The sequence below is a fragment of the Apteryx rowi genome, unplaced genomic scaffold (genome assembly GCF_003343035.1).
Source record: "Apteryx rowi isolate R43461 unplaced genomic scaffold, aptRow1 scaffold_581, whole genome shotgun sequence".
NCBI lineage: Eukaryota > Metazoa > Chordata > Aves > Apterygiformes > Apterygidae > Apteryx > Apteryx rowi.
In genome coordinates this window covers 286281-311754 of record NW_020450851.1, presented here as the reverse complement: position 1 = coordinate 311754, position 25474 = coordinate 286281, and the positions used below count along the sequence as shown (strand labels likewise).

The following is a 25474-nucleotide window of genomic DNA, read 5'->3' as shown; positions in this document are numbered from 1 at the left end:
CTCTGAATGAACAGAGTTCACTAACATCTTTAGTTGCCAGATAGCCTTGGAAGGGTTTATCGCTGTGTTGTACTAACTCTGTATTACTCATTCTCTCCTTTCCTTCTTGCTCAGCATAGCTCAATCTGCAATATTACAGGAATCACTGGAAGATGCAAAGACTAAACAGTTACATGGAACAACCTGTCATGGTTTGTAAGCCAAAAGGGATCTCTAGATGTAATAAAAGCCTTCACCTCAGTACACATTGTCTTTGGTATTTTTTAAAGTATGTTTCCTTTTTCTGCAGCTTCAACAACCACAGTGGCATATTCAACATCCTCCTACAGGAAGGAGCAGAACAGCCTTTTGTAAAGGAATTTGCATTATCATCCACTGAAGCCCCACCTAGTTTGGTCACATATTTCAGAATCTAGACTCTGATGAGATATCTTGGGTCTTTCCCTTTACTTCTTATTTTAAAAAGTGGTACTCCAAGTCTGTCAGCCACCCTTCAAAAGAGACAGAAGTATGGTTGTGTGACCTATCCAGGCTGCCCAGTTTCTAGCACCCACCCTAGGAAATCTCATGCTATTCACCCAAAATGCTTTGCTTCCATGGATGAGGCCATCATTCTTATCTGTCTGCACCTCTCGGTACAGAGGCTCTTGTTGTGGTGACTTGCTCCAGCCTATTGTCTTCTAACAGAGCAGCAGAGAAGGCCTATTTGAACACTACCTCTGGGTGACAAAATGGGATTTTATTTTAATTTTTCAGATGAAAATACAGTGCTTTAATATAAGCCTCAAATAATCTTAAAAAAAGAGGTGACAGATTTTTGACATGAATAATGCTCTCCACAGCCCTAGTTTCCTGACATGATAATAACTGATTCCCAGGCAGGCGGTGAAAGGTAACATGACAATATTTGTACTGGATAGCAGTAGATCAGGGCCTGAAGTGTGTGGCAGGTGAGATGTTCTTTTGTATCTCAGAGTTTGTGTGTGCCTATTGGTAAGTCAAAAACTCCTGCTAGCCTTACAACAGAAATAGCCCAGTGTAACTCTCTGCCCATCTTTGAACACTCCTCGGAAACGTTCCCAGTGCTCACTACACTCCAGACCAAACCCTCAGTTTCACCATAGATCTACTGTGGTGTGCCACAGAAGTTCTTACCTTCTGCAAAGGCAGCAATCAGAGCAGGACCTTATCCTTACTTCAGTAGATGAAGAAGACATATTTTACCTCATCGCTCCTCCCCATAAACCCTGGCCTAATACAAATTCTCTCACACTACTGTTAGCTCTGGTAAAAGAGGAACAATTTTATTCCAATGTCTTCTAATTAAAAGGGTTAGAAAAGAAGGTCCTAGAAAGACTATTCTGGTCCTCCATATCCAAAATGACAGGTGGGATGAGTCTGTCCACATAAAAAGTCTGGCCAGAAGACGAAGTGCGGGTTGTAAGGGGCTGCTCCCCAGCACTTGGCTGCTTCTTGGTCACACAGACACACCATTTTTTCACATCGGTCTGTCAGGTTATCTGTAAAAGAAAATGTGAACAGAGGATGAGAGATTCTATACTGGACTAAAGAGAGAGACAGTTTTAAGAGTAAACAAATAAAGCAGTTATTAGGGAACACAGGCTCTAGGAGGAGGTGAAGGAGGCAAGAGCAAATGACTTAGCAGAAAATCACACACTGTGTGAACAGGAAGAGAGAAGGACCAACATGTAATCTTGTGCATAGATCTGATCCTCCCTGTCCTCTCTCTGTCTGTGGGTCTAGTCTTAACTGTGACCAAGAGCATCAGAAAGTAGCAGCTAACTGTAAATCAGCAATGCTTATAAAATCTTCTCAGTATAGAGCACTGCCTACTTCTAGAGCTGTGTGAGCAAGGGGCTCAGTGACCAAACCTAAAAAAGAAAACTATTTTAGCTTAGCTGGAGCTTTCCTGAAGTCAGCCAACTTCCGTTTTTACCCTACCTCTGCAAATCAGACCAATTTCAAAAGAAGAATGCTGCTTTGAAAGGAAGAGTATCTCACAAGGACCATTCTTGGGAGAGGATGTGACATCTGGAAATCTGAGGGCATAGAAGCACCAGCGGGCAACCTTCATTCATGCTCTACAAATTGCTCTTAGAAGTGCTTATGCCTCTCTCTTCAAGGCAGAGGAGCCAAGGAACTCCTCAGTAGGGTCAGACACCTGATTTTTATGAGTCAGCAAAACTACAGCAGCTGATCAAAATAATATATAAAGAACTATATATGTCATATATAGCTAACTATATGACTACATGAATATGTAAGAACCATAAGGAACATCAAAGCAACTAGCTCAGATGGCTACATTACAAATATCCGATTTTGGATTAATGAATCCCATCTCACCTGTAGATGGCCTAAATATGGCCATTAGGCTGTATTTATATATCATGATATACGTTAATATATTTATATTTATTTATATTTATTTATATACCTATCTGTAATTATATATAAATGATATATTTATAATCTTTAAAGGCAAAGTGCCTTGTTTATTTGATGCTGCTACTATAGATTAGCTAACATCTTCCAAACCCTTCACTAGGCATAGTTTAATGTATGACTTCATGCCAGTGCACATAGGCTTTGCTCCAAAACCAACTGCAGTGAGTAAGAATCTTTCCAGATTTCACTGGACTTTGCTGGATCACCTTGCATCTGGTAAGTAAGCAGAATCCATATTTATTAAGCTTTTCTGAAAAGTAAACTAGTAAACAGTATTTCAAGAGGCCAACCTGGATTCCACTGATGAGGAGTCAACACTAAGTCCAGTTTTTTTGTAGCTGCCAGTCATGCCTTACTTCCTCCTTGCCCTCTGCTCCTTAACTTCTCCTTGTGTCATGCCAGCCACTGTCAGTCTAATGTGAATACAAGTCTGATTTGCCAGTCTTTTCTGTTAGAGCAGAAAGATTTCTTTGACGAGGTCCCACAGCTTACAGCTTTTTCTATATTCCAGAAATTTATTGAATGGAATTGGCCTACATGTGGATGGCATATCTGGAGTGAAAAATATGGTGTTACCAATTTTTTTCATTCTACAAACAAAATCACATAATAGTAACAAAAGATGGGGAGAAGTTGTCCCAGGTAAAATGAGTTTCTATTTCATTTCCCTGAAAATATCTGTGTTTATTCAGTGCCAGGTGACAGGCATATTTTTCTTCTTACATGGAATGGACAGTGCAAACAGTTCTGCTTCTAATTTTTCTGGACATCATTCCTTTAGGCCCAGCAAACATGTCTTGGAATTAAATTCTTTGTTTTTGTTTGAATGGGGTCAGACATTATACCTTCATGCCTCAGTAAAACCTGCTGTGCTCTGGCCTAGGGTAGATTTGCCTTCAGAGTACGTTTTTTTTGTTTCTCTCCATGGGGGATGTGAGAGGAAGTGAAGCCTGCTGAGTACTTGCTGGAGAACAGTCGATGAATGCTCCTCAGGCCTTGCCTGGACATCAGTTAAGCAATTAATGACATTTTGTTTAACTAATGCTTGTTAGCCAGGTTGGAACAACTTCTGCTCAGTGCATTCTTATAGGACATATGCTGCACATCTCATGCACCTGACATCTGACATCTACTGTCTAGTAGAAACTAGTATTGTTCCTTCATAGCAAAAAGAAATAGGATTTTTTAAAATATCAAAACAGCTAACAGAAGATATTAGTCAGCTGTGGAAATATGTGTAAGAGCTAGAGTAAGTGCAGTTATGAATTGAAGCAATATATTTCTTAGCCAGCACTCTTTATATTATAGGCTATACAGAGCAGTATAGGCTTCTCTGGCTCTCAGAAAGGAGAAACTGCAGCTATGTTGAGCCATGTCCCATATCTGCTGGTAGACTTTCAGCTGCTGGAGAGGTTGAGGATTGCACCAGTAGAATATGATCTTCTAACAAGGTAGAAATAGTCTTGTAATGTTCAGGTAAGTAGTTATGATGTGATGGGACAAGTTTTTCTCTCACATGATTCTTATTGAGCTTTCAAATTGTTCTACAATGGATTTTATCATCAGAGACTTCTGGAAGACTTAGAAATAGAATTGACAAATTCTAGGATTCAAGTCACCTGGTGTATGTCAAAACAAACTGGTGTATGCCACTGATGGGCTGTGACTGTGCAACTGAAGACCTTCTTGCTCGGGTACCAGCTGTAGAGCTAAGCACATCTACATTTGCTGCATGTCTGTGCCACTCCGGCGTATTCAGTTCTGCAAGCTTCAAAATCCCCACTGGAACCCCAGAGGTTTAGGCTGGAGTCCCACATGAGGCAGAGCTGCAGGCTAGCACCCTGTTTAACCTGTTTTATTAAAGATGTACACAATAGCAGGATTCTTTTCCAGGAGTACATAATGGTAAATAGAAGAGTGAACAGTGCTAAAATTGTCACAGGAACACCACATCTACAGAAATTGTCACAGACTATTCCACAGTTGTAGCAAGGCATCAATGAAGAACAGGCATGCTCCATGCCGGGGGAGATCCTTCAGAGAGGCATTTGCATCCCTGCCAGACTAAGACATCTTGTGGGCTCCAAGGCCTTACCCATGCTATTCAGCTTGGGGAGGATGCAGGTTACCTGGAACTGATGATGCTGGAGCTCCAGCCTTCCTCCCAGCTCCAGCTGGGGACTCTTAGAGCCAGCAAGTCTAGCAATCCAGGGAAGCAATGGAAAGAGAGCTCAAGGGAGAATGGAGGTTGCCCAAAGAAGTTTTAAAACCAGTTCAGCATGCACAGATTTACCTCTCTGGCACACAGAGCTCTTATGCCAGCCTGTGAACCTGTGGAGGAGGGAAAGAAATGAACCCAATGCAAGCGGAGTAATTTCCTTACCGCACCGCACAGCATTCTGCTCACACACCCACTGGTAGCGCTGTACCTTGGGGTTGCAGCCTTCCCTCTCTGCCTTGTCATAGCAGCAGTCATGCCTGTGACAGCACCTTTGAGAGACAAAAAGGTAGAATATGGGCTCACACATTCTGCATGCTTTTCTCAGGGGTGTTTCCACAAACTCTAGGAATGCTCTATTCACACGCAGCTGTTTGCCCTGGCCTGTCAGTAAATTGTCTATTAATGAATTGAGTGTCCTGGCATCACTCCAAAAGCTCACAAAGTTTAAGAACTTATTAATACCATATTTGCTCACATGAAAACCATATTTCTTCCCCCCAGATTTTGCCCTCAGAAATGCGGTGTAGCCGTTACATTGGCCTACCACAGAACATGGTAATCCTACTCACTGAAAGGGAGTAAAAGCATTACTATGAGATGCATGAACATGTCTCTCACTGGCTTAGGCTTAAACCCATTTCAAAATTTGGGGTCATGATGGTTTTTGCCTTCCTCTACAGTAAGAAGCAGGCTTAGTTCTTCTGCTCAGGTGGATCTGTCAGATGCAATTCAAGGCTCTTTGGCCCATCCAAGTTCTGGGGACTGGCTACAAACTCTTCAGCCTCAAAGGTGGGATTCATATCAATTAACTTTAGATCCTTACATCTAAGGTATTGATCTAGACTCCCGTTAAGCATGTCTGGTGCACAGTTCATATCATCATAATGTAGAGGTCTAAAATAAGTAAAAAAATATTGCATTCAAAAGTACTGATTGCTTTCCATTGACAAAAGAGGGGGCTGCTGCAGGTCACTAGCTCAGCTGTTGATATCTGCATTACAGACTATTCAGTGAGATAATTCCTGCTATTGATTACTTCAGAATTTATAGAATAACTTGATCCCACTCATATTTCATTCTAGAAGTTTAGTGAATTAAAATACACTGAGAAAAAATCCAGCCTTTACAGAAGTTTTCTGTTGGATAACAAAGGTTGTTCCAACAAGGACAACAGCATCTTCCCTACTAATAAAGAAAATGGGAAATAACACCATGCTCTACCCTGTTGTTCTTGCTTGGTTTAATGTGAACTAACAGGCAATGAAGGCAACAGGTTTGATTACTCCTGGCAATGATTTGAATTTTTTCCACAAAAATTGGATTTCTTCCATTTCTTCTTCAAAGGCTGGAGCCAGAGAAGACTGGTCTTTTACTTTTCCGGAAGCTGTCTCTGGAAGATCACAGGGACAGTACAGAAGAACCATTCTACTAATTTTATGGAGTTTAGACAGGCTGACACTAGGGGGAAATAAAGAGCAGACAGCTTTTAGAGAAGTTCTTGAATCCTAGATATGAATCTCCCCAAGAAGTTGCTGAACAGGCCATAAAGCAGCTTAGCAAGTCAAGTTGAAGCTCGTGATGGTTATCTTCAAGGCTGGGGCCAGTGTATCTGAAAAGCCAATGAAAACATCTGGGATGCACTCTTATATCCCCATTATATCCCTCCGGTAAATGGAACAATCCTGCAAGAAGGATAAAGATTCCTTGTGCAGGAAGTGGGGCTTCTCCAGGCACCAGTTGAAGCTATCATTAACTTACCTGAGAGCTCAGGAACACCATAAGCCTCATCACCTTGGGCTGCAGGAGCATTTTGCCCTTTTAGAAACTGGTTCATGGATATGAGGGCTGGTGTGCCATCTGAGGTTATAAAGCGCAGAAAAAAATGATTTTTGAAGTGGAAAAAAGAAATTCCACCCACTGATATGAACCCTAATAAAATCACTTGAACTAGATCAGGTAAATCATGTGAGAGAGATAGGAGAATCAGGCCAATCAGATCAAATTCAGCCTTCACGTATCCCCTGCAATTACAGACATGCTGAATGTAGTCCAGTATGCTTTCCCTACTGACTGAACTCCTAATTTAGTAGTTAAAGTAGCAATTTTATCCCTCAGATTAGTCTTCAAAATATATGCCATTTTTTTTCTCATCTTGCAAATATGAAACCAGTGTGATTACGACCAGACTATTCACTGCACTCTGAAATCTAGAAAAGTAATTTAACAGTAGCAGACTAACATCTGCTTCCTTGCCACCCCCTCGAAGGACTTTAGAATGGGAATAAGCCCTAAGGGATATATGTATTTAGAAGTTTTCCCACAAGTAGTTACAGCAATTGCTAATGGCTGAGCAGAAGAGCTCACTTGGCCCATGGAACCGACTCTCTTGGGCTCATGATGGCAATAACAGGCTGTGGGTTAGATCTTCATTAGTCTGGTAACACCTCACTGCTGCAGCTTATCCTGAAGAGGTTTGAAGTGAAAGGCCAAAGGAGAGTAGAATTTGCAGCCTTGTGAAAAGTCTGAAAGTCTCGGCTTTCTCTAACATAGGAATCCCTATGCAATGTGTCAATGATATGACAGGGATGGACTGCAGCACTAAGCTACAACTAGTGGATGTGTCTTCTGGTGGTGTTGCTGTAGCCCTGGGTGCCCTGGCTAATATCTGCAGCTGCAGCACAGCCCCAGCCATCATCAGGGTGGTAGATCACATGGCAGGCCAATCATCTGTGTCTAGCATGTGGGACACAGAGCATAAGAGGCCAAGGTGGGTGCCACAAATCAGGCTGAGCTGAAGGGGAGTGTCAGGTGCAGAAATCATTGGATTTGTTAGGTCTGAGGAGTGAATCAGTAGTCAAATGAATGAAGCTGGTGTCAGTGAGGAAGCAGTGTGGGTGGGAGGAATGATACAAAAGTAGGCAGACAAAGGGAGGACTTAAAAGCCTATGGGCCAAGGGAATGGAGCTGCTCTTCAAGGAGAGGCAGAGGGAGGGAACAGAAAAAGAGGTAGAAAAAGAAGTGAGAAGAGATCCTGGAGGAGACAAAAAATGGGCTGTGAATCAGGCAAAGACAACTAAGTGAGGACTAAAGAGGTGTGCCAGCTAGCTGTGAGAACTAGCTGCTGCTTTGCTGGCTTTGCAAAACCAGGGGGATTGCATAAATTCTGGAGGACTGCAGGCTTTGGGGAACAATTCTGCTGCCACTTACACCATTTCCTCCTGACGATTTCCCCAACTGCAGCAGAATGACACCTAGCTTACACCAGCATAAAGCAAAAAGACTTTGGTCCACATTTTGCAAACATCTCTTTTAGATGCTCTTAAGGAGTTGCTTTGGACTGAAGAGTGAGGAAACCTATTGTCCTTTGCCATCCTCAGATGGTCACGTCCTGTCTGGAAATGCCCTTTCCTGCACCTAAGGCAGAATGTAGCATTAAGCTTTTAATAACCTGGTAATGTTTAGTTAGACCAATTCAAACAGTATTGGCCGACAGTCTGGCTGAGCACTGGTCAACAAGTATGAAAAAACAAATACAACCGTGTCATCTAGTTAATAAACAACATATTAATCACATCTGTGCTACAAGACAGCTCTTATGGCTACAGACAGCTCTGGCTGGCCAGCAGAGATCAGCTACCCAGAACACTGCAATGAGCAAATACTATTGAGGCAAGAATTTATCATGTTCTGTTTGTCATATTAACAGCACTGTCACCACTGTGTGTCCTTTTGTTTGGCTTTAACTCAGCAAGTGAGGAAAATCTTGCTCTTCCCTATGTGTTTGCCATGACTTAGATGAGCCATATATGCCACCCTGCTTTTCAGGGCGTTCAGTATTTCCAGGGAGATACTGAGCACCTTCAGGTCCTGTTTTACAACATGGATGATCTGTGCAGTCAGCCCGTTCCAGTACCGGGTCCTACTTAAGAATTTCTGTTCGAGCCTTCTACAGTTTTGCTTCACATTAATGAGGGTTCCCATACTTCTGCAAAATCCCACACGGAAATGTGGAGGCATATCAAAGTCAGTATGTGGAATAAACTTTATAAAAGGATTACCCACTCGATGGCTTTTTTTTTTTCCACAAAAAAAAGTGCTTAGAAGCACTCTAGCCCTGTCTAGACAGATTGACTGAATTACTCACAAGAAAATTACTCCTTTTGTAAGGGGCTCAGTAACAAATGTAGAAGTGTCAAGGCAGTGAGTCATTTTGAACAGTGTTTGTTACTCAAGGCCAGTAGTTTTACCATTCCACTTCTTTCTTTTTTAGAATGGAAAATATGGAAAGTAATGTGGCCATTGTAATTGGTGTGGGATACTCAACCACGCTGATTTTTGCAGTAGTTCTCAGTAACAGATATCAGAATATTCCTCTAGCAAACATAAAATGGAAATTTTTAGGGCTAGATCTAGTGGGGCATTGCTGATTCTTCCTAGCTAAGAATCTAACTAAAAATCTTTTTTTTTTTCCATACCAAGCGCTGCAGCTAAGGAACAATAGTGAATGCACTTAAAGGATCAAGCTTCCTTTTTACAAACTGGTGTTTTGAGGCATTTCCAGTTGCAGAGTCCTTATTTTCTGCCATTAAGATAAAATCCACATCCCGTTGAAATCAAACAGCAGTAAAAACACCCACTGGTGAACAAGTGAACATTTTACTCTCTCTGTCCGTTTTCCAGGAGTGCTAAGCACTGTCATCTCCCAGAGGCACCTAAACTTAGGGTCACTCAACGTCTCCGAAAAATAGCTTCTAGGTGACTCAACTCAGGCCTTCAGTAAAAGAAGCACTCCAAATTAGTGAAGTCATGTTTTACTCTAAAGGTCTGATTGTAAGAGTTAGTAAATGGCTAACAAAAATTATAAACACATTTACAGACACAGTTGTAGATGGCTGTAAGCAGATCAGGAGATATTACTGAAAATTAAAAAAAAATCCCTGGACCAGAAATCTATGACACTTTGTAGTCATTTATTCATTATCTGTAAGTCCTGTATTGACTGTTTTATAGATGGAATGCTCATATAAACCACGGACATTAAGGGAAGCCTTCGGGAGTGAAACTTCTCACTGCATTAACGAAGACAGCTCCACTAGCTTTAAGGGACATTTGCTCTTTTATAGCCACAGAGGAGTTGACCTCTAACCTTAGCATCTTCTCTTCCTTTTTTCACTTTTTTGACTGCAGAATTGGCAGGACAAGTTTGATTTTGTAGAAATATGAAATGTCTCCAACAGCTGGATATTCTAGAAAAGTTCAGCCAGGTTCCTTGCCAGGGAACTACATGCTGCCTTCACTCCTGACAAAAACAGTACTTACTTATTTATCAGCGACACCTTTCCTGTTGATTGTAGATAAACAGAGAGACTTGTGTGTTCTGTCTTTGAGGTTTAAAATCAGACAAGATTGTAAGCAAAGGGCTCAGAGCGCACAAGAGTCCATAATGCTAAAATTCACATGTATGCTAATCACAAAGTATAAGACAGAAACCTTGCAATGAACACCTCATAGACTCATTGCTTTTAGTCTTGGAAATAAAAAGCACAGAATCTTCCCTACTAATAGAGAAAAGGGGAAATAACACCATGCTCTACCCTGTTGTTCTTGCTTGGTTTAATGTGAACTAACAGGCAATGAAGGCAATAGGTTTGATTACTCCTGGCAATGATTTGGATTTCTTCCAGAGGATAAAGAATATTTCCATCACTGCCATTTTCAGGACCAGGGTGAAATGACCCTGCAAAAATCTTGGTCAGTTCTCTCTTTTCAGGCAGGGCTAGCTCTCTAATGAATAAAGATGCCGCTATTTCATGAAGTCATATCCTGGTTCTTCCTTTGTTCTCCACCCCTCATAGTGCCAGGTCCCAAAGAACTCTGCTCTCACCCAGAAGGTGGCTAAATACTCTTTCAAAGCCCAGGTGATAGATGGGTCCTCACTCACAATTGCCCAATGCTGTTTATAGAGACTAAGTTCCCTCTCCCCTGGGCAATGACAAGGCAATGGTGTCACAGGAGCACAAAGGGGGAAGAATGGAGAGATCTGAGCTGTTCTGGGGCATATAGCTGAGGTTCCTCTTACCAGTCTGTTTTATCTTTTGGCCAGCCTTGTCCTCCTAGGCCACAGTAGCATCCATAGACAACATATGCTAAAGGAGACCGTCCCGTGCCACACGATATGGCTGCCGCCAATTCAATGATTCCTCGGGTGTGCAATGAATGGGATTTTCCCAGAGCACCATTCCAAACTGCAAAGAGAGGACATAGCATGACACAAAGATTAAACAGCAGTTTAAAGAATGCCTCATGCTGATTTTCTTGAATTCCTTAAAGGGAGATATTGGTCTTGACTGGTTGTTTTGGTGCAGCCTTGACAGTCTAATGAACCATTACAGTCACCCTGCAAAAGGGACTTTGCAGGTGACTTATCTGAGGGCTGGGCTAACATGGAAGCAGATGCAGAAATACCCAAGCAGGCTCCATGCACAGGCAGCTCAATTCAAGCAAGGCGTATCAGCTCTGGTGCACTAGTGTATGATTGCAGCTCTATTGCATCTGGGGCTACCTTGCATCTGGAAATAGTGTGGCCAGTTTTGCACATCACAGAACCTGAGCTGGTAAGTTTTGCTGGGGCCTAAGCCAGCTCCATGCAGAACCAGCTGGGGTTCACTGCATCCCAGAGTTCCCAAAGCTGGGAAGACTTATTAGCTAAACTGCAGTTCCAAGTGGGGTAGGAAGCAGCAAAGGACCAGTGCACAACATGATCTAACAGGGACTCTACGGAGCAAATCAGGTGTCTATGTTTCCCAAGACTTCTTATATTTTCCAAGTTTTCTGTGCTATTCAGGATATTTTAACCCCTTCTCTGGATAGTAAAGAGCTGACCGGACTATCATTTTGGATGTAGGAACAGCTACAAGTCCCCAAGGCTGTAAGGTGTATCTTGGTGAAGAATAGAGTGCCTGAATTAGCTAAGATATATGCATATTGGAATCCTCTTGAGTATTCTGAAGTGCTGGGAACATTTACATCTGCTTCCATCATTACTCTCCATTAAAGTTGTAGCATTAGCTTGGCTACATTGATTTGAAAAAAGTATTGTGTCAGCTGAAGAGTGCAGATAGCCACTTAAACTGATTTGGAGGTCTTTGAGTTACAAGTCTTTCAAACGATATTGTGATTTCAAACATTAACTTGCAACTTTTTTATAAACCACAGACTCTAAGTTGCAGTAACTGTTACAGAAACTAAGAGCACCCTGACTCTAATTATCAAACCACTTTGAAGCTCAGCTACAAACTTTGATGCTTATCATGATAATGATAGCAACAGATAGTAGTATTTATTGCATGGATTTATCGTGAGGTACCAAGTGCACTTTCCATTGCTCTAACATGCATCACAGACAGTCCTCATTAAAGATGAGCTACTCACCTGCAGTATTAAACCCCCCAGACTGACTGCCTAACTGATCCATTCTTTCCATCCATCTCCACCAATTCACATTCACCCCATCCTCCCATGCCAAAAGAAGTCTGAGTAAACAGATGGACTTTTCAGCACACTTGGATAAAGAGGGAGATCACGTTACAGAGCTAGGAACCCTTCAGTGAAGTTGCCTTGCCACCTGCCCCCTGCTAATTCAGCACACTTGACCTCCTCAAAGTGCTGTGCAAACATGGACTAATTAATCCCTAAACCACCCAAGGACTCAATACTATCATTAAAACAGTTGCTTTCCTTTCAAAACCTAGCCTTCTAATCCCTTTTGCTTGGGCCTCTCCCCTCATCTTGTGCTCTGGCTTTCTCTCTGGGCCTGATCCAAAAACCTGCTGAAGAAATGAGGGTCTATCCCCATTAATGACAAGCCAGGAGTGTTTTGTCTGCTAAACGTGGAACTGCAGCCCAAGCCCAAAGCAGAAACGAGCACTTTCCTGTATCATTTTCAGACTGGCAACTGGCAGCAGCAAACTCTGAAGGGATCAGAGCCTTATGCTTCTGTCTTGGTGTTTCACACAGCCTCCTTATATTTCTTAGGGCATTCCTTGGGGATTAAACGCACATTCCTGAAAAAGTAGCAGCTTCCCTCCTCTAAACAGTGCTTGAATGTTCTGATTTTGTGCTAAAAACACATGACACCTGTGTTACTAGAAAATAAAGAGAAGACCTATTTCTCTTGTGTAAACAGTGGGCACTTTAGCGTTAAAGGCAGGCTCAGCTTTCAGCAATCCCAGGGGAAATCCACTGGAATTGGCGAATTGCTCTGGATTTCAAGTAAAAACATGCTTTTTCAACCTGTTTCAGTTTGCAGACCTCGAAAATATTCCAATGGAAACAAAACCTTCTTTGCAGATATTTAAGCCTCCTGACAAGAAGTTTGCATTTCTTAGTTATCTTTCACAGACCTCTTAGACAGAACAGCTGGTCTCTGTTGGCTGCTGGCTGAACACAGCTGAGGCTAGTGTAAGATAACTGTATCCTACCCAGAAGAAAAAAGAGTGTTTCTCTTTTGGAGTTGTCCCTGAGGATCAAGGAACTGTAATTATAATGCAGAGCTATTCCTGAAAAGGGAGAAAAAGATTGAAGGGGAACTGAGTCCAAATGAAATTCTTAAGGCTGTGCCTTCTCTATGAGTTTAAAAGAATTCAGACATCCAGGCAGTGTCTGATGTTTCTGTTTCATTCTTTGAAAGCTGGCTGGGTTTTGAGTTGACAGTGTGTCACTACAGTTGTAAGGTCAGCCCTAGCAAGTATGCTTCAATATTCAGGTACACAGCTAATAACTTGACCAAGAACTGAAATTGCTTTTTCTATGGTGGGCAGCCAAACCAACACAGCTGTGAAATCCTTGAAAAAGTCTGAGTCTTTACAGCAGCCTGAATGTAGCCACATCTCCCATTAAGAGTATTTCCAATCATACTACTAGTGGGGCATCGTAGCAGAGAACATACCTGCCGAGAGGGGAGTGGAGATGGATCTGAAAACTTAAACTTTCCATTTCCTGTTTAAACAGGCAGCCTTTGCTTTAGATTAATATAACATTTTCATTTTTACTTTAAATTGTACTGCAGGGATAATATCAAACCTGACAGTTTAGCATTGTGTTGCATCTGTGTGGAGGGGCTTTATGGCAGCAGACAGCTATGTTTTTTTAAGGTTTTTTTCTTTGTTTGAATTTCATATGAATTTAAAACCACTTACTCCAAAGTCACTGGTATAAAAAGGGGGCACTTCTGTAAAGGAAAACAAGCACCAACAACTTTGCAGCAGAAAACTATCCAAAAAGAAAATGACCTATGTTTATACAGCAATAGCTACGTAAACCACCATGGAAATGAAGCAGGCACACAGCTTGCTTAAACAGCCCTTCACTATCAAGCTGAAAAAAACGAGCAAGGCTTTTTCTTACTTGGCCAAACCATACAGATGTGTCTGCTGTGATTAAGCAAAGCTTACGGCGTACTTGTCCCACCAAGACACAGAAGAAGCTATTCTACTTTTGGTGGGGGGAAAGGAGAGGGACAGAGCTAAAGGTCCTTCCCGAGGCCCAGCACCCCGCAGTGGTACGGAAGTAGCACTCACCTGCCTGTAGCAGCAGCACCAGCAGCAGTAGGCGTGAGTCCATGGGAGGATCTCTCTCGTACACACGCTCTCCCGCACGCTCTGGTTTAGCAGCTGGGTCTCCCACCAGTGCTGCACTGAGTCACGCTGCCAAGTGAACCAAAGCGTGGGTGTACTTAACAATCTTCCTGGACTGTTGCTCCAGGGTTTATATATATGTGTGAGTGTGTGCATAAAAGTGAAACACCCTCCTCTGTGATCTCTCTGAGCCTGAGTCAAGGCCCAGTCCTTCCTCCCAATGGGCTCCTGTCCGAGCCGGAGAGGTGGAGGGCTGCCTCTATTTGCATATCATTGCCTTTGGGAGGGGCTGCTGGAAGGGCATTAGGCTGGCAGTCCCTGGGACAGCCTTAGACACCCAGGCACTAAGCCGGGTTCCTTCTCTAAGCTGTTTGCTTACAGACCCTGGTTAACCTCTGAGTAGCTTCGGAAAAGGGAAGCCTGCCCTGTGCCTTCTGTGGCTTGGGTTTTCTGCTGTGGTGGCAACCTGGTAAGGATTTTCTCTTTTTATAGATAATTCCTTTCAGGGTTTTATTTTATTTTTTTTTATTTTAAGACTGATTATTTTTCACCTTTAAAAAAGAAGAGACAAAACTATAAAAATCCAACAGAAAAAATACTGTTAGATGCAAGTATCTAAGTATAAGCTAACCAACTGAGCTAATTCTGGGCCACTCCAGAGGGGAAAATATCCTCTCAGCCTATTGCTGCACCTGACCTAAACTAATTAATTTCTTGAAGACTCGTCAGTACATAGCTCCCAGCCACTAGTGGTTAGAGAGAGTTCCCCAGGGCCGGCCCGTGCTCTGGTCACATTGGGCAGTCGCTGTGGGCAGCCAGTTTGGAAAGGCAGCCTCCCTGTCACACACCCTTTGCCTTATTGGAGCAGTAGGCAATATGAATGTGGGGGGGTGGCCACAATTATTTTGCCTGTGGCAGTGAAACAGCTATAGCCAGCCCTCCATGGTTTTAAAACTCCTGCCATGCTGGTGACGGGCCTTGCTTGGTAGAGCAGCATTGGCCTTGCTGGGGTCTAACTGTCTCTCCCTTCCAGGGGAGGCTGAGGCAACATGGGTACATGGTCACGGCTGGCTGCTCTGCTGGGGAGGGAGAGGAGGGGAAGAAGGCTGTTCGTCCCTTCCTTTGCACACTGTGGGCCTATCTCAGCAGCACTCCTTGCTAGAGTTCCCCATGGTAAAGCTGTGCCTCCCTGTTTAATGACATGTTCTTAAATATTTGCTTGCTAAATATTGCTATTCAAATCAAAGGTCAGCAACAAGTCATAATAGGGCTGCCTTCTGCCGAGAAGAGTCTAACGGCAGCAGCAGGCATTCTTTGTCACATAAGTTTTCAAGAAACAGTATATATTAGGCATCTCTAATGATACAGGGCAAACTAGACCACAGAGCTGATTAAAGCGTTTCCATCACAGAGGTATCAAGCTACAACTACAACAGCCACATGGCTCTGGTGTTTTCCACTCCTGAGAGCTCAGAAAGGAGAGTACAATCTTTATGATAACCGTATATCATATTGTTGTCAGGCTAACCGTAACTTGAGATCCCTTATCCAGCATTGTCCCTGTGATGGGCCATGTGTTTGAAATAGGCAGAGGAGGAAGGCAACGTCAGCACACCACATGAGTTCACAGATGCATGCGCTCCTGCCTGCTGTTCAGTGCTGCAGCTTCTCTGCAACTTTGGAGGGGCTGAAGAAAAGCTGTACAACTATACCTCCTCCCCTGGAAATTCCTTTTAGTATTTATACATTTACTGAAATAATAATTCCAAATCCTATTTGAGCTGTTGCTGGTTAATATTTAACCCTAAGAACACAACTGTGTGGAAGGAGGGTGCTCGAGGGCAGGTGTGTTTTACATTTGGGCTGTGTGGTTGTGGATTGTCAAAATGGGAAGTGTGAAGAAGGCAGGCTTTAAACAACAGTGTGGGGCCTGTTTGAACAAGATACTATTGTTAGAGCAAGCATTATCACTGACAGATATTTGGCAGGTCCTGTTCTCAAGTGGGGATCAAGGCAAAGGTGTGAGGAACCTTTGCGGGTGTTTTACTGGATTCTTGGGGGTCCCCAAGGCAGAGAGCAAACTGGCAACTGCACAGGGCCTAAATGACTGAGAGGAAGATAGCTTAAAAGTTATATTTAGTCCTACTAACTTGGGGCTCAAGCCTAGGTGTCCTTGTCTACATGGTCTATCGCTTGACTTGCACTTTGATTCTAGTCTGTAGTACATTAGCTAACTCCCTAAGCAAGGAAATCAGAGCCTAGAGCAAGGAGTAAGCTAACATTCAGATGCGAAAATAGGGATGTATACCCCATGGAGAAACTGAACCTCTGGGAGGAAAATGAGCTGCCATGTAGGGAGAGTAACCTGCTGCTTAGCTTTGACAGCCTATCCATCACTGTAACTAACCTTCAAAGCCAGTCACTGAGTGCTCGAAGTGTTTCCTCTATGGCTTTGATTTATCTGAGTCATTCAGGTTTGAATACCTACATTTAATGTGTTTATTTCAAAGCCTTCCTGAATTACAAACCTGACCAAAAAAGACATTATAAATTTTCAGACCATAATTTAATTTTATTTTTCCCTTTCTCACAGCCCTCTGTTCCCAAAATAAGACCTTTTTCCCAGTTCAGCAATAAATATAAAATAAAGAAATACAGACTCCTTTGACAGCCAAATGTATGTGCAATGTTTGAAGAAGAGTTCTCTAGGGTATTAGGGAAGGATGACCAAATTCAATCTTAAAATGGAAAAGCAGAACTGATGTATTGTTTCATTGTTATTGTTTCATACTGCTGACTGGTTGAGTTTGTTATTTATCTGTGCAATCACTGATTGCTGTTGCCTAGATTAATTAGCATATTTATTAAAGAGTATTAAGTGCTAATTGTGGCCTTCCTATGTTATGGTAAATGCACTGGGATCATGCGTGCATGTTATTACTGTTCAGAGAAATAAAATAAATTCCCTGATCTTGTTCCTTCACGTGTATTTACATGTTATCTACTTGAGCTTCACTTTTCACTACTAGCAAAAGGCACCACATGTAGGTATGGGATATGGTCTCAATAAACTGAGCTATACAGTCAAATTAGTAGCTCTTCATAACTCCATAAGGAATAAACCTACTCTGATCCTCAGGTCACTTGTTTGAGGGCTAGTTCTTCAGATGAACTAGCTCTGTTGAAAACAGTATTCCCTTGGTTTGAACCGCCAAAGCAGCTGGCCCTCAGTTTTCCCCTGGGTGCAGAGATGATAATTCTTCATGGTTTTGGGCTTCTTGTTGAAAGGGGCTACTAGGGAAAACTCTTAGGCAGAGCAGTAGTAGAATTTACAAGGACTTCACAAGATTTTAATAATGCTTACCTGATGAAGTTCAAGGTGTCAGATATTCTTGTAAAAGCCAGGCTGTCCTTCATCCCATAGAGGCTGTTATTTTTCAAGTGAAATACCCAGCCATCTCTGTGAATGTTACCACCACCTGCAAGAAGACGTCTCTGCTCAGCACCAGCAGATTCAATGACACTTCTACTGCCAAGGCCAAGGGTTTTTCCCAGGAGGGGCAGAGGAAGCTTGCTTGCAATACTATGGATGTTAGTGGTTCCTTAAAGGAACTGCCCTTCCAAAAGATTATTTGGTTCCAGAAGGATGAATAAAGAGACTCAAGAACACAGAATGACAGTCTGGGTTAGAAGAGAAAATCAGTTCTAGAAGGAAATGAATACCACATTACCTGTTACAAGAAAAAGCAACAACTGCAGGATGGGGGAACAGCTATACCCAGCAGCCTCTCTTTCCCTCTCCCTGGCTGTCTCCAGCCCTTGTAAAGATCTGTTACCCCTCAAGCTCTGTTCATAGCATGAGACCCAGAGCTGCATCCTTTCACATATTCCTTCCCTGGGATATGGGGACATGGTGACTGGCCCAGCTGCTGCTCTCTGGCTTTTTACCCAGCTGCCTCATTCTCTCATCACTGGAAAAGTCAAGGTTTTTCTGACTTTAACTGTCTTATTACCCCAAGCATTAGCAACACCATCTTTTATACTCTGATCATCAGAGATATCCATTTCCTGGTTTGCTCTGCTTGTGATTCCCCTTCTGTTTCAGAGCAAGCAGTCACTCTGCTATGTGGGCAGAACAGACAAGGGTTGCAGGACAGGCTAGCTCAGAAACTGAGACCCTCACGTCCTCCAGAAACTGTTGGGCTTCAGTGGACATCATGTAACTAGCGTGTTTGTCAGGGCAATGGGGCCACAATCCTGAAAGGTTTCCAACACTGAAATGTCCATTAGCCACAAGTAGCCAGGACTTCTTCCATCAAAAATGCATTATTTCCCAGCAATGTGACACATCCTAACATCACCACCTGGGGGCATTACAGTCAGTGCAAAGGAGGGAGAAGACCATCACTTAAGAGCCACCTTGCCTGGAGCAATGCAAGGGTAGCTGAAGACAAGCATACTTTATAAACTGGGTACATCTAGACAGCTGGCTCTCATTATAGAGCTCCCATGACATTTCCCACTTAAAAGAGAGGAAATATTACAATATTTACAATATTGAAAGGCAATACCTCTAAAACCAGAACAGGGTCCTTATATTTAAATACTGACACTACCTCAGGCTGCTTAGTTTATGAGATCCACCAAGATGCAAACCTGCTTGATCTGATCAAAGGCTTAGGGAATGCAGACACTGGAAGACTGTACACACTGAAATCCAAGATGAGTTCCTGAAATTCAGCTGAGTTCCCAGAAAATGAATGGGTAAAACAAATGCCTCTGTCCATTTAACAGGAACCCATGTCAGAAACAAAGCTGGAAGACTCGTGATACCAATTGATACCAATGACCTCAAGACTCATGATACTCATTTAAACTCTGAAACCCGTCAAAAGATTTGCTTTGGTGTGTCAGTGTTTTGAAGACTGTTGTTTAAACTCATGAACAGCCCTCAACAAAGTGTCACCAAAATCGCCTTTTGGTAACAAGAGCAAAACTACATTTTTATTTTCTAGTTGTAAAGGAATGTAAACAGAGGTGTGTTCACAGCTATTCCTCAGAAATTAAACTGGGAGATAGAGGAAGGGATGGTCTGGATGGGTAAGACATAACTCAGATTGGGAACACATAAAGTTCCTCCACCTTTGCATTTCAATCTTTACTACTCCAGATTGCCATCCTCTCTCAGCTCTGCCAGTACAGTTCAGACCTGACCCCAAGGCTCTGTTTCTCCAGTGCTGATTGCCTCTGTAGTCCTGCTGTGCACTGAGTCCTCTCTGCTAAATGCTGTCTGTTTTAGCTTCCCCTTTTCCCATAGCTCAAGCTTCAGTTTCACACAGAATCACAGAATGGTTGAGGTTGGAAGGGACCTCTGGAGATCATCTAAGTCCAATCCCCCTGCTCAAGCAGGGTCACTTAGAGCACATTGTACAGGTGTGTGTCCAGGCGGCTTTTGAATATCTCCAGAGAAGGAGACTCCACAACCTCTCTGGGCAACCTGTTCCAGTGCTCTGTCACCCTCACAATAAAGAAGTTTTTCCTCATATTCAGATGGAACTTCCTGTGTTTCAGTTTGTGCCCATTGCTTTGCGTCCTGTCGCTGGGCACCACTGAAAATAGTCTGGCCCCATCCTCTTGACACCCTCCCTTTAGATATTTGTATACGTTGATAAGATCCCCTCTCAGTCTTCTCTTCTGCAGGCTAAACAGGCCCAGCTCTCTCAGCCTTTCCTCATAAGAGAGATGCTCCAGTCCCCTAATCATCTTTGTGGCCCTTCGCTGGACTCGCTCCAGTAGTGCCATGTCTCTCTTGTACTGGGGAGTCCAGAACTGGATGCAGTACTCCAGATGTGGCCTCACCAGGGCTGAGTAGAGGGGGAGGATCACCTCCCTCGACCTGCTGGCAACACTCTTCCTGATGCACCCCAGGATACCATTTCCTTTTTCCAATTGCTAGCAGTTGCCCTGCTTCTACATATGCCAACCTGCTCCTCTCTCCTACTTTTTGTTCAACCTACCACTTTCACCTGTAACATCATGAATAGCTTCAAGACTAACACTAGGACAGTTTCAAGCCTCAGATGCCAACAAACACATAGAGTGCCTTTCTGTTTATTGAAAGTTTCCATTTGTAGCACCAGTCAGTCCTTTCTAGAGCACTTGGGAAATCTGAATCTTCCACTCTTAAGAGGGAAGGCAATTAGAGAGTGTATGAAGAAAAGGAGATACAGGCATATCCCAGAGATATTGCGGGTTCAGTTCCAGACCACCGCAATAAAGCTAGTATCGCAATAAAGCGAGTCACACAAATTTTTTGTTTTCCCAGTGCATATAAAAGTTATGTTTACCCTATACTGTAGTCTATTAAGTGTGCAATAGCATTATGTCTAAAAAAATGTACATACCTTAATTAAAAAATACTTTATTGCTAAAAAATGCTAGCCATCATCTGAGCCTTCAGCGAGTYGTAATCTTTTTGCTGATGGAMGGTCTTGCCTYGATGTTGATGGCTGCTGACTGATCAGGGTGGTGGCTGCTGAAGATTGGGGTGGCTGTGGCAATTTCTGAAAATGAGACAGCAATGAAATTTGCCACRTCGATTGACTCTTCCTTTCACAAAGGATTTCTCTGTAGCACGCGATGCTGTTTGATAGCATTTTACCCACAAAGAACTTCTTTCAAAATTGGAGTCAATTCTCTCAAACCCTGCTGCTGCTTTATCAACTAAGTTTATGTAATATTCTAAATCCTTTGTTGTCATTTCAACAATGTTCACGGCATCTTCACCAGGAGTAGATTCCATCTCAAGAAACCACTTTCTTTAGTTATCCCTAAGAAGCAACTCCTCATCTGTTAAAGTTTTATCATGAGATTGCAACAATTCAGTCGCATCTTCAGGCTCCACTTCTAATTGTAGTTCTCTTGCTGTCAGTTCTAGGTCTCTTGCTGTCAGCCTGTCCTTTGAAGCTTTGAAGCCAGGCATTGACTTCTCCTCTCTAGCTACGAAAGTCCTAGATGGCATCTGCTTCCAATAGAAGGCTGTTTCGTCTACATTGAAAATCTGTTGTTTAGTGTAGCCACCTTCATCAGTTCTCTTAGCTAGATCTTCTGGATAACTTGCTGCAGCTTCTACATCAGCACTTGCTGCTTCACCTTGCACTTCTACATTATGGAGACGGCTTCTTTCCTTAAGCCTCATGAACCAACCTCTGCTAGCTTCAAACTTTTCTTCTGCAGCTTCCTCACCTCTCTCAGCCTTCAAAGAATTGAAGGGAGTTAGAGCCTTGCTCTGGATGAGGCTTTGGCTTAAGGGAATGTTGTGGCTGGTTTGATCTTCTATGCAGACCACTAAAACTTTCTCCATATCAGCAATAAGGCTGTTTTGCTTTCTTATCATTCATGTGTTCACTGGAGTAGCACTTTGAATTTCCTTCAAGAACTTTTCCTTTGCATTCACAACTTGGCTAGCTGTTTGGCACAAGAGGCCAAGCTTTCGGCCTGACTTGGCTTTCGACGTGTCTTCCTCACTAAGCTTAATCATTTCTAGCTTTTGATTTAAAATGAGAGATGTGCGACTCTTCCTTTCACTTGAACACTAGGAGGCCATTGCAGGGTTATTAACTGGCCTAATTCCAATATTGTTGTGTCTCAGGGAATAGGGAGGCCCGAGGAGAGGGAGAGAGATGGGGGAACAGCCAGTCAGTGGAGCAGTCAGAACACACACAACATCGATTAAGTTCGCCATCTTATATGGACGCAGCTCGTGGTGCCCCAAAACAATTACAATAGTAACATCAAAGATCACTGGTCACAGATCACCATAACAGATATAATAATAATGAAAAAGTTTGAAATATTGCGAGAATTACCAAAATTGACACAGAGACACAAAGTGAGCACATGCTGCTGGAAAAATGGTGCCAATAGACTTGCTCGATGCAGGGTTGCCACAAGCCTTCAATTTGTAAAAAACGCAGTATCTGCGAAGCGCAATAAAGTGAAGCGCAATAAAACGAGGTATGCTACACTACTTCCCCTCCATTATCCAGCTTGCATTATAAGGTTGTATCCAGTGTACACACTTGGGTCTTTCATGATTTTTAGGTGTTGTGCCTACTCCTAAAGGAAATATGAAATTAAGCATTCCCTGAAGGCGCTACTATGATGATTCATGATCTGCTTTCCTGTAGCACTTTGAAAAGTTGACCATGATCTCAAAGTTACTTGTGTAGATTTATTAGGAAGGACACTGGAGAACCAGGATTTATCTGCTCTCCTGTCTTGACATCAACTGGTGCTGGATATGGCAACTTTTAAGCATTCTTGGATCCCTCTGCTTTTAGTCAGACCAGGATAGTGTTAACCTCCCTGCACATTATGCTGTAAAGTACCCTGCTGAGAAACTCTGCTTTAGTACTTTCCCAAACACAATCTGAATTAGCAAACCCAAGTTCAAATACTGTGCTCTGCTTACACAATTAATATACTTTCATTGGCCCTTCAAAACCTCTCCCTCCTTATATACGCACACATCCCTGCACAAACACTCATTTTTACCACCACTACCTTGTTTTGTTTCATGAGTCATCATGTCTTCGCTACTGTGGAAATTATTGTCTTCTGGGTTTCCTACCTTGGTATATACAAAGGTTTGGAAAAAAAAGTAAAGGAGAAAATATCAGGACAGCCAAAAAAGGCTCCACCTTTCAGGAGGAAAACAAGAGACAACTCTGTGATTTGTTCAGTTGGGGAGGCACTGTTCTGAGCTGGTCACAGTGGTCACCTAGTGCACTGTGCTTCTCCTCTGCTGACTGGAGCTCAGTTGAGGGCATGCTGGGTGTTACATTTCATGTTCAAGCTGTGTGCTTATAGTGGGTGGCTGAGCACATTGCTGCTCTGGTGCCTGTCCCTTTCTCCTTTACATGACAAGGATTTATCTGATCAAAGCCTGTAGCTTTGATCCCAAGGACAGGTTAGATGAGAGCTAGATGCCCTGTGGTATGAATGCGGTACAGCCTAGCGCATTGTGTGACCAACAGCAATCATGCCACAGCAAGGCGGTGCTAATAGAGAAAGCTCCAGGCCCCATAGACATCAGCTCAACTCCCAGTAAAATTGCCTCTTCTATGCTGAGCAAAACTTAACCTTGACAAGGTGTCTTGGTTATGATTTCATACATCTTTAGCTTGCTTGTACAGGAAGTTTTCAAACTTTGCCTTTCTTGCCTGTTTATCATACCAGTCCTTGTATTTACTTAAGACCCCAGTGAAAGACACATTGTATACCTGCAATTTTAACCACTTTAATTTAACTTAAGTGCATTTACCCACAATTATGCCACTAATCCGTTCCCAGTTTGCTCCACTCCCCATTTGGAAGTTTTGTATTTTCATTGTCTCTTTTTGCTCCTCATCCCCATATATGTATCTTGCTGGACATAAAGTCCCTCCTATCTATACAATCATATTTGTGTGGTAAGCAACATCTGTCTCTGCCTAGAGACATTCTTCTGTGTCTCAACAGCTCTGATGCATTCTGCAATAAGCTCCTGAACTCCATGACATAAGATGAACTGAAGATTTGAGTATCTTTATATATGATGTTATATTGGGCACTCAATTCATACTGATATTTTGGGATGCATGAGAAGTGGCTTCCCTTTTTTCCTCTCAGAAGAACAAGTATGAGCATTGGTAAAACTTACATCACTTCACCAGCCATTCCTAGTTTCTTTCGGGCCTCTGTCTGGAAATTAGCTCACATGTGCATTAATTGATGCTTACTCCTATTTCTAACAGACTGAGGACCGTTCTGTTATCAAATTCTCATGGTAGGCAGGAAGCTAGTTACTCATCTTGCTGGTTTTATGGAGGGATACATCTAAGCGGTGGCATTGCCATTGCAGTGCAGTGCATTTAAAAGCTTTTAGGAATTCCCAGCAGTGGCTTTCTTTAAAGAGGTCTCCAAGTGCATATGATTACTTTCTACTCAAATGGCTTCCTACCTTTGGGCATACTGGTCCCAAATCATCTGTGAATCCTGCTACCAGACATTCCTTTCTTCTGTTATCAATTGCTAATCTTCAGCTGTATGCTAAAAGTTGTGTCATTTGTAAAAGAGATAATCCAAGCCCCATTTCATTAATAACATACTATATGGCTCCTCTCCTATTGAAAGATTTCAGCACAAATAGGTAGCCACTGGATCCTCTGTATAGGTAATTGCTGCATCCTGTAGAGATAATCATGATTCCATCTGTTAAACAGGAGTCCCACTTTACAAACCTCTTGGAGTTATTTGACAGAATCAATGAACATGTGGAAAAGGATAATCTAGTTGATACAGTCTACCTGGATTTCTAAAAGGCTTTTGACAAGTCCCTTACCAAAAGCTTAGAGAAGTTAAGCAGCCAAAAATTAAGAAAAAAAAAATCCTTGCATGAATAAACAATTAGTTAACAGACAGGAAGCATAGGATGCTTCCATATGGGGTAGGAGCAAATGGTCAGTGAACAAGGATCACCAGTGACGTTCCATAGGTATCTGTGCTGGGACCCGTGCTGTTCAACACACTTCTAAAAGATCTGGAGAGTGGTGAGCAATGCAGTGAAGAAATTTGCTGATAATACAAATTTAAGGGATAACTGTAAAGAACTGAAGAGGATGAACTGAGCATGTACAAGACCGAGTGTCAGGGAGCAGCAAGAGCAGGGCTGCTTTGCAGTGGAGAATGACTTGATAGTCAAGAGTGACCCCAGCACAGACAGAGGTAGTGCCCTCACCAACCAGGGCACAGTCCCATAGTATCCAAGTAGTGTAGGCAGAGCAGGGGGCTGATAACATGGGGGACCATCCTATTGACAGTCCCAGCCATGGCATGGAGACGAATCAGGCCCAGGATCCATGCAGGTCCGGTCAGGAGCAGCAGGAGACAGGGCCAGAGACTGGACTACAATATAGGTCTGAGGTCCATCCAGGAGACAGGGCCAGAGACAGGCACACCTATGATGCAGCTCAGACCAGGACTGAAGGCCCAGATCTGAGCTCATGTGGAGCTCCCAGACCAACAGGCACAGGGTGAGTGGAGGGCCCAGGTGAGGCTGGTGAGAGCAATTACAGCCTATTTTTGCTCTCAGGGCCCTGACACCAAG

The 25474-nt window shown here is 42.9% G+C and overlaps 2 protein-coding genes across 2 annotated transcripts in view; both read right to left on the bottom strand.

Annotated features, from left to right (window-relative positions):
- Positions 1-734: 734 nt before the first annotated feature.
- Positions 735-14352, bottom strand: LOC112974031 (phospholipase A2-like). Its single transcript, XM_026082550.1, has 4 exons — positions 14269-14352; positions 10770-10935; positions 4853-4959; positions 735-1520 (listed from the first exon to the last, which is right to left on the bottom strand). Exons 1-4 carry the CDS (start codon positions 14309-14311, stop codon positions 1357-1359), a joined length of 480 nt encoding a protein of 159 aa, XP_025938335.1. The 5' UTR covers positions 14312-14352; the 3' UTR covers positions 735-1356.
- Positions 14275-25474, bottom strand: part of CLDND1 (claudin domain containing 1) — a 32771-nt gene continuing 21571 nt past the window's right edge. Inside the window, exons 7-8 of the mRNA XM_026082547.1 lie at positions 17690-17804; positions 14275-14394 (exon numbers count right to left, since the gene is read on the bottom strand). Coding sequence (XP_025938332.1) covers positions 14355-14394; positions 17690-17804 — 155 coding nt within the window. The 3' untranslated portion in view covers positions 14275-14354. The remainder of the gene's footprint in view (positions 14395-17689; positions 17805-25474) is intronic.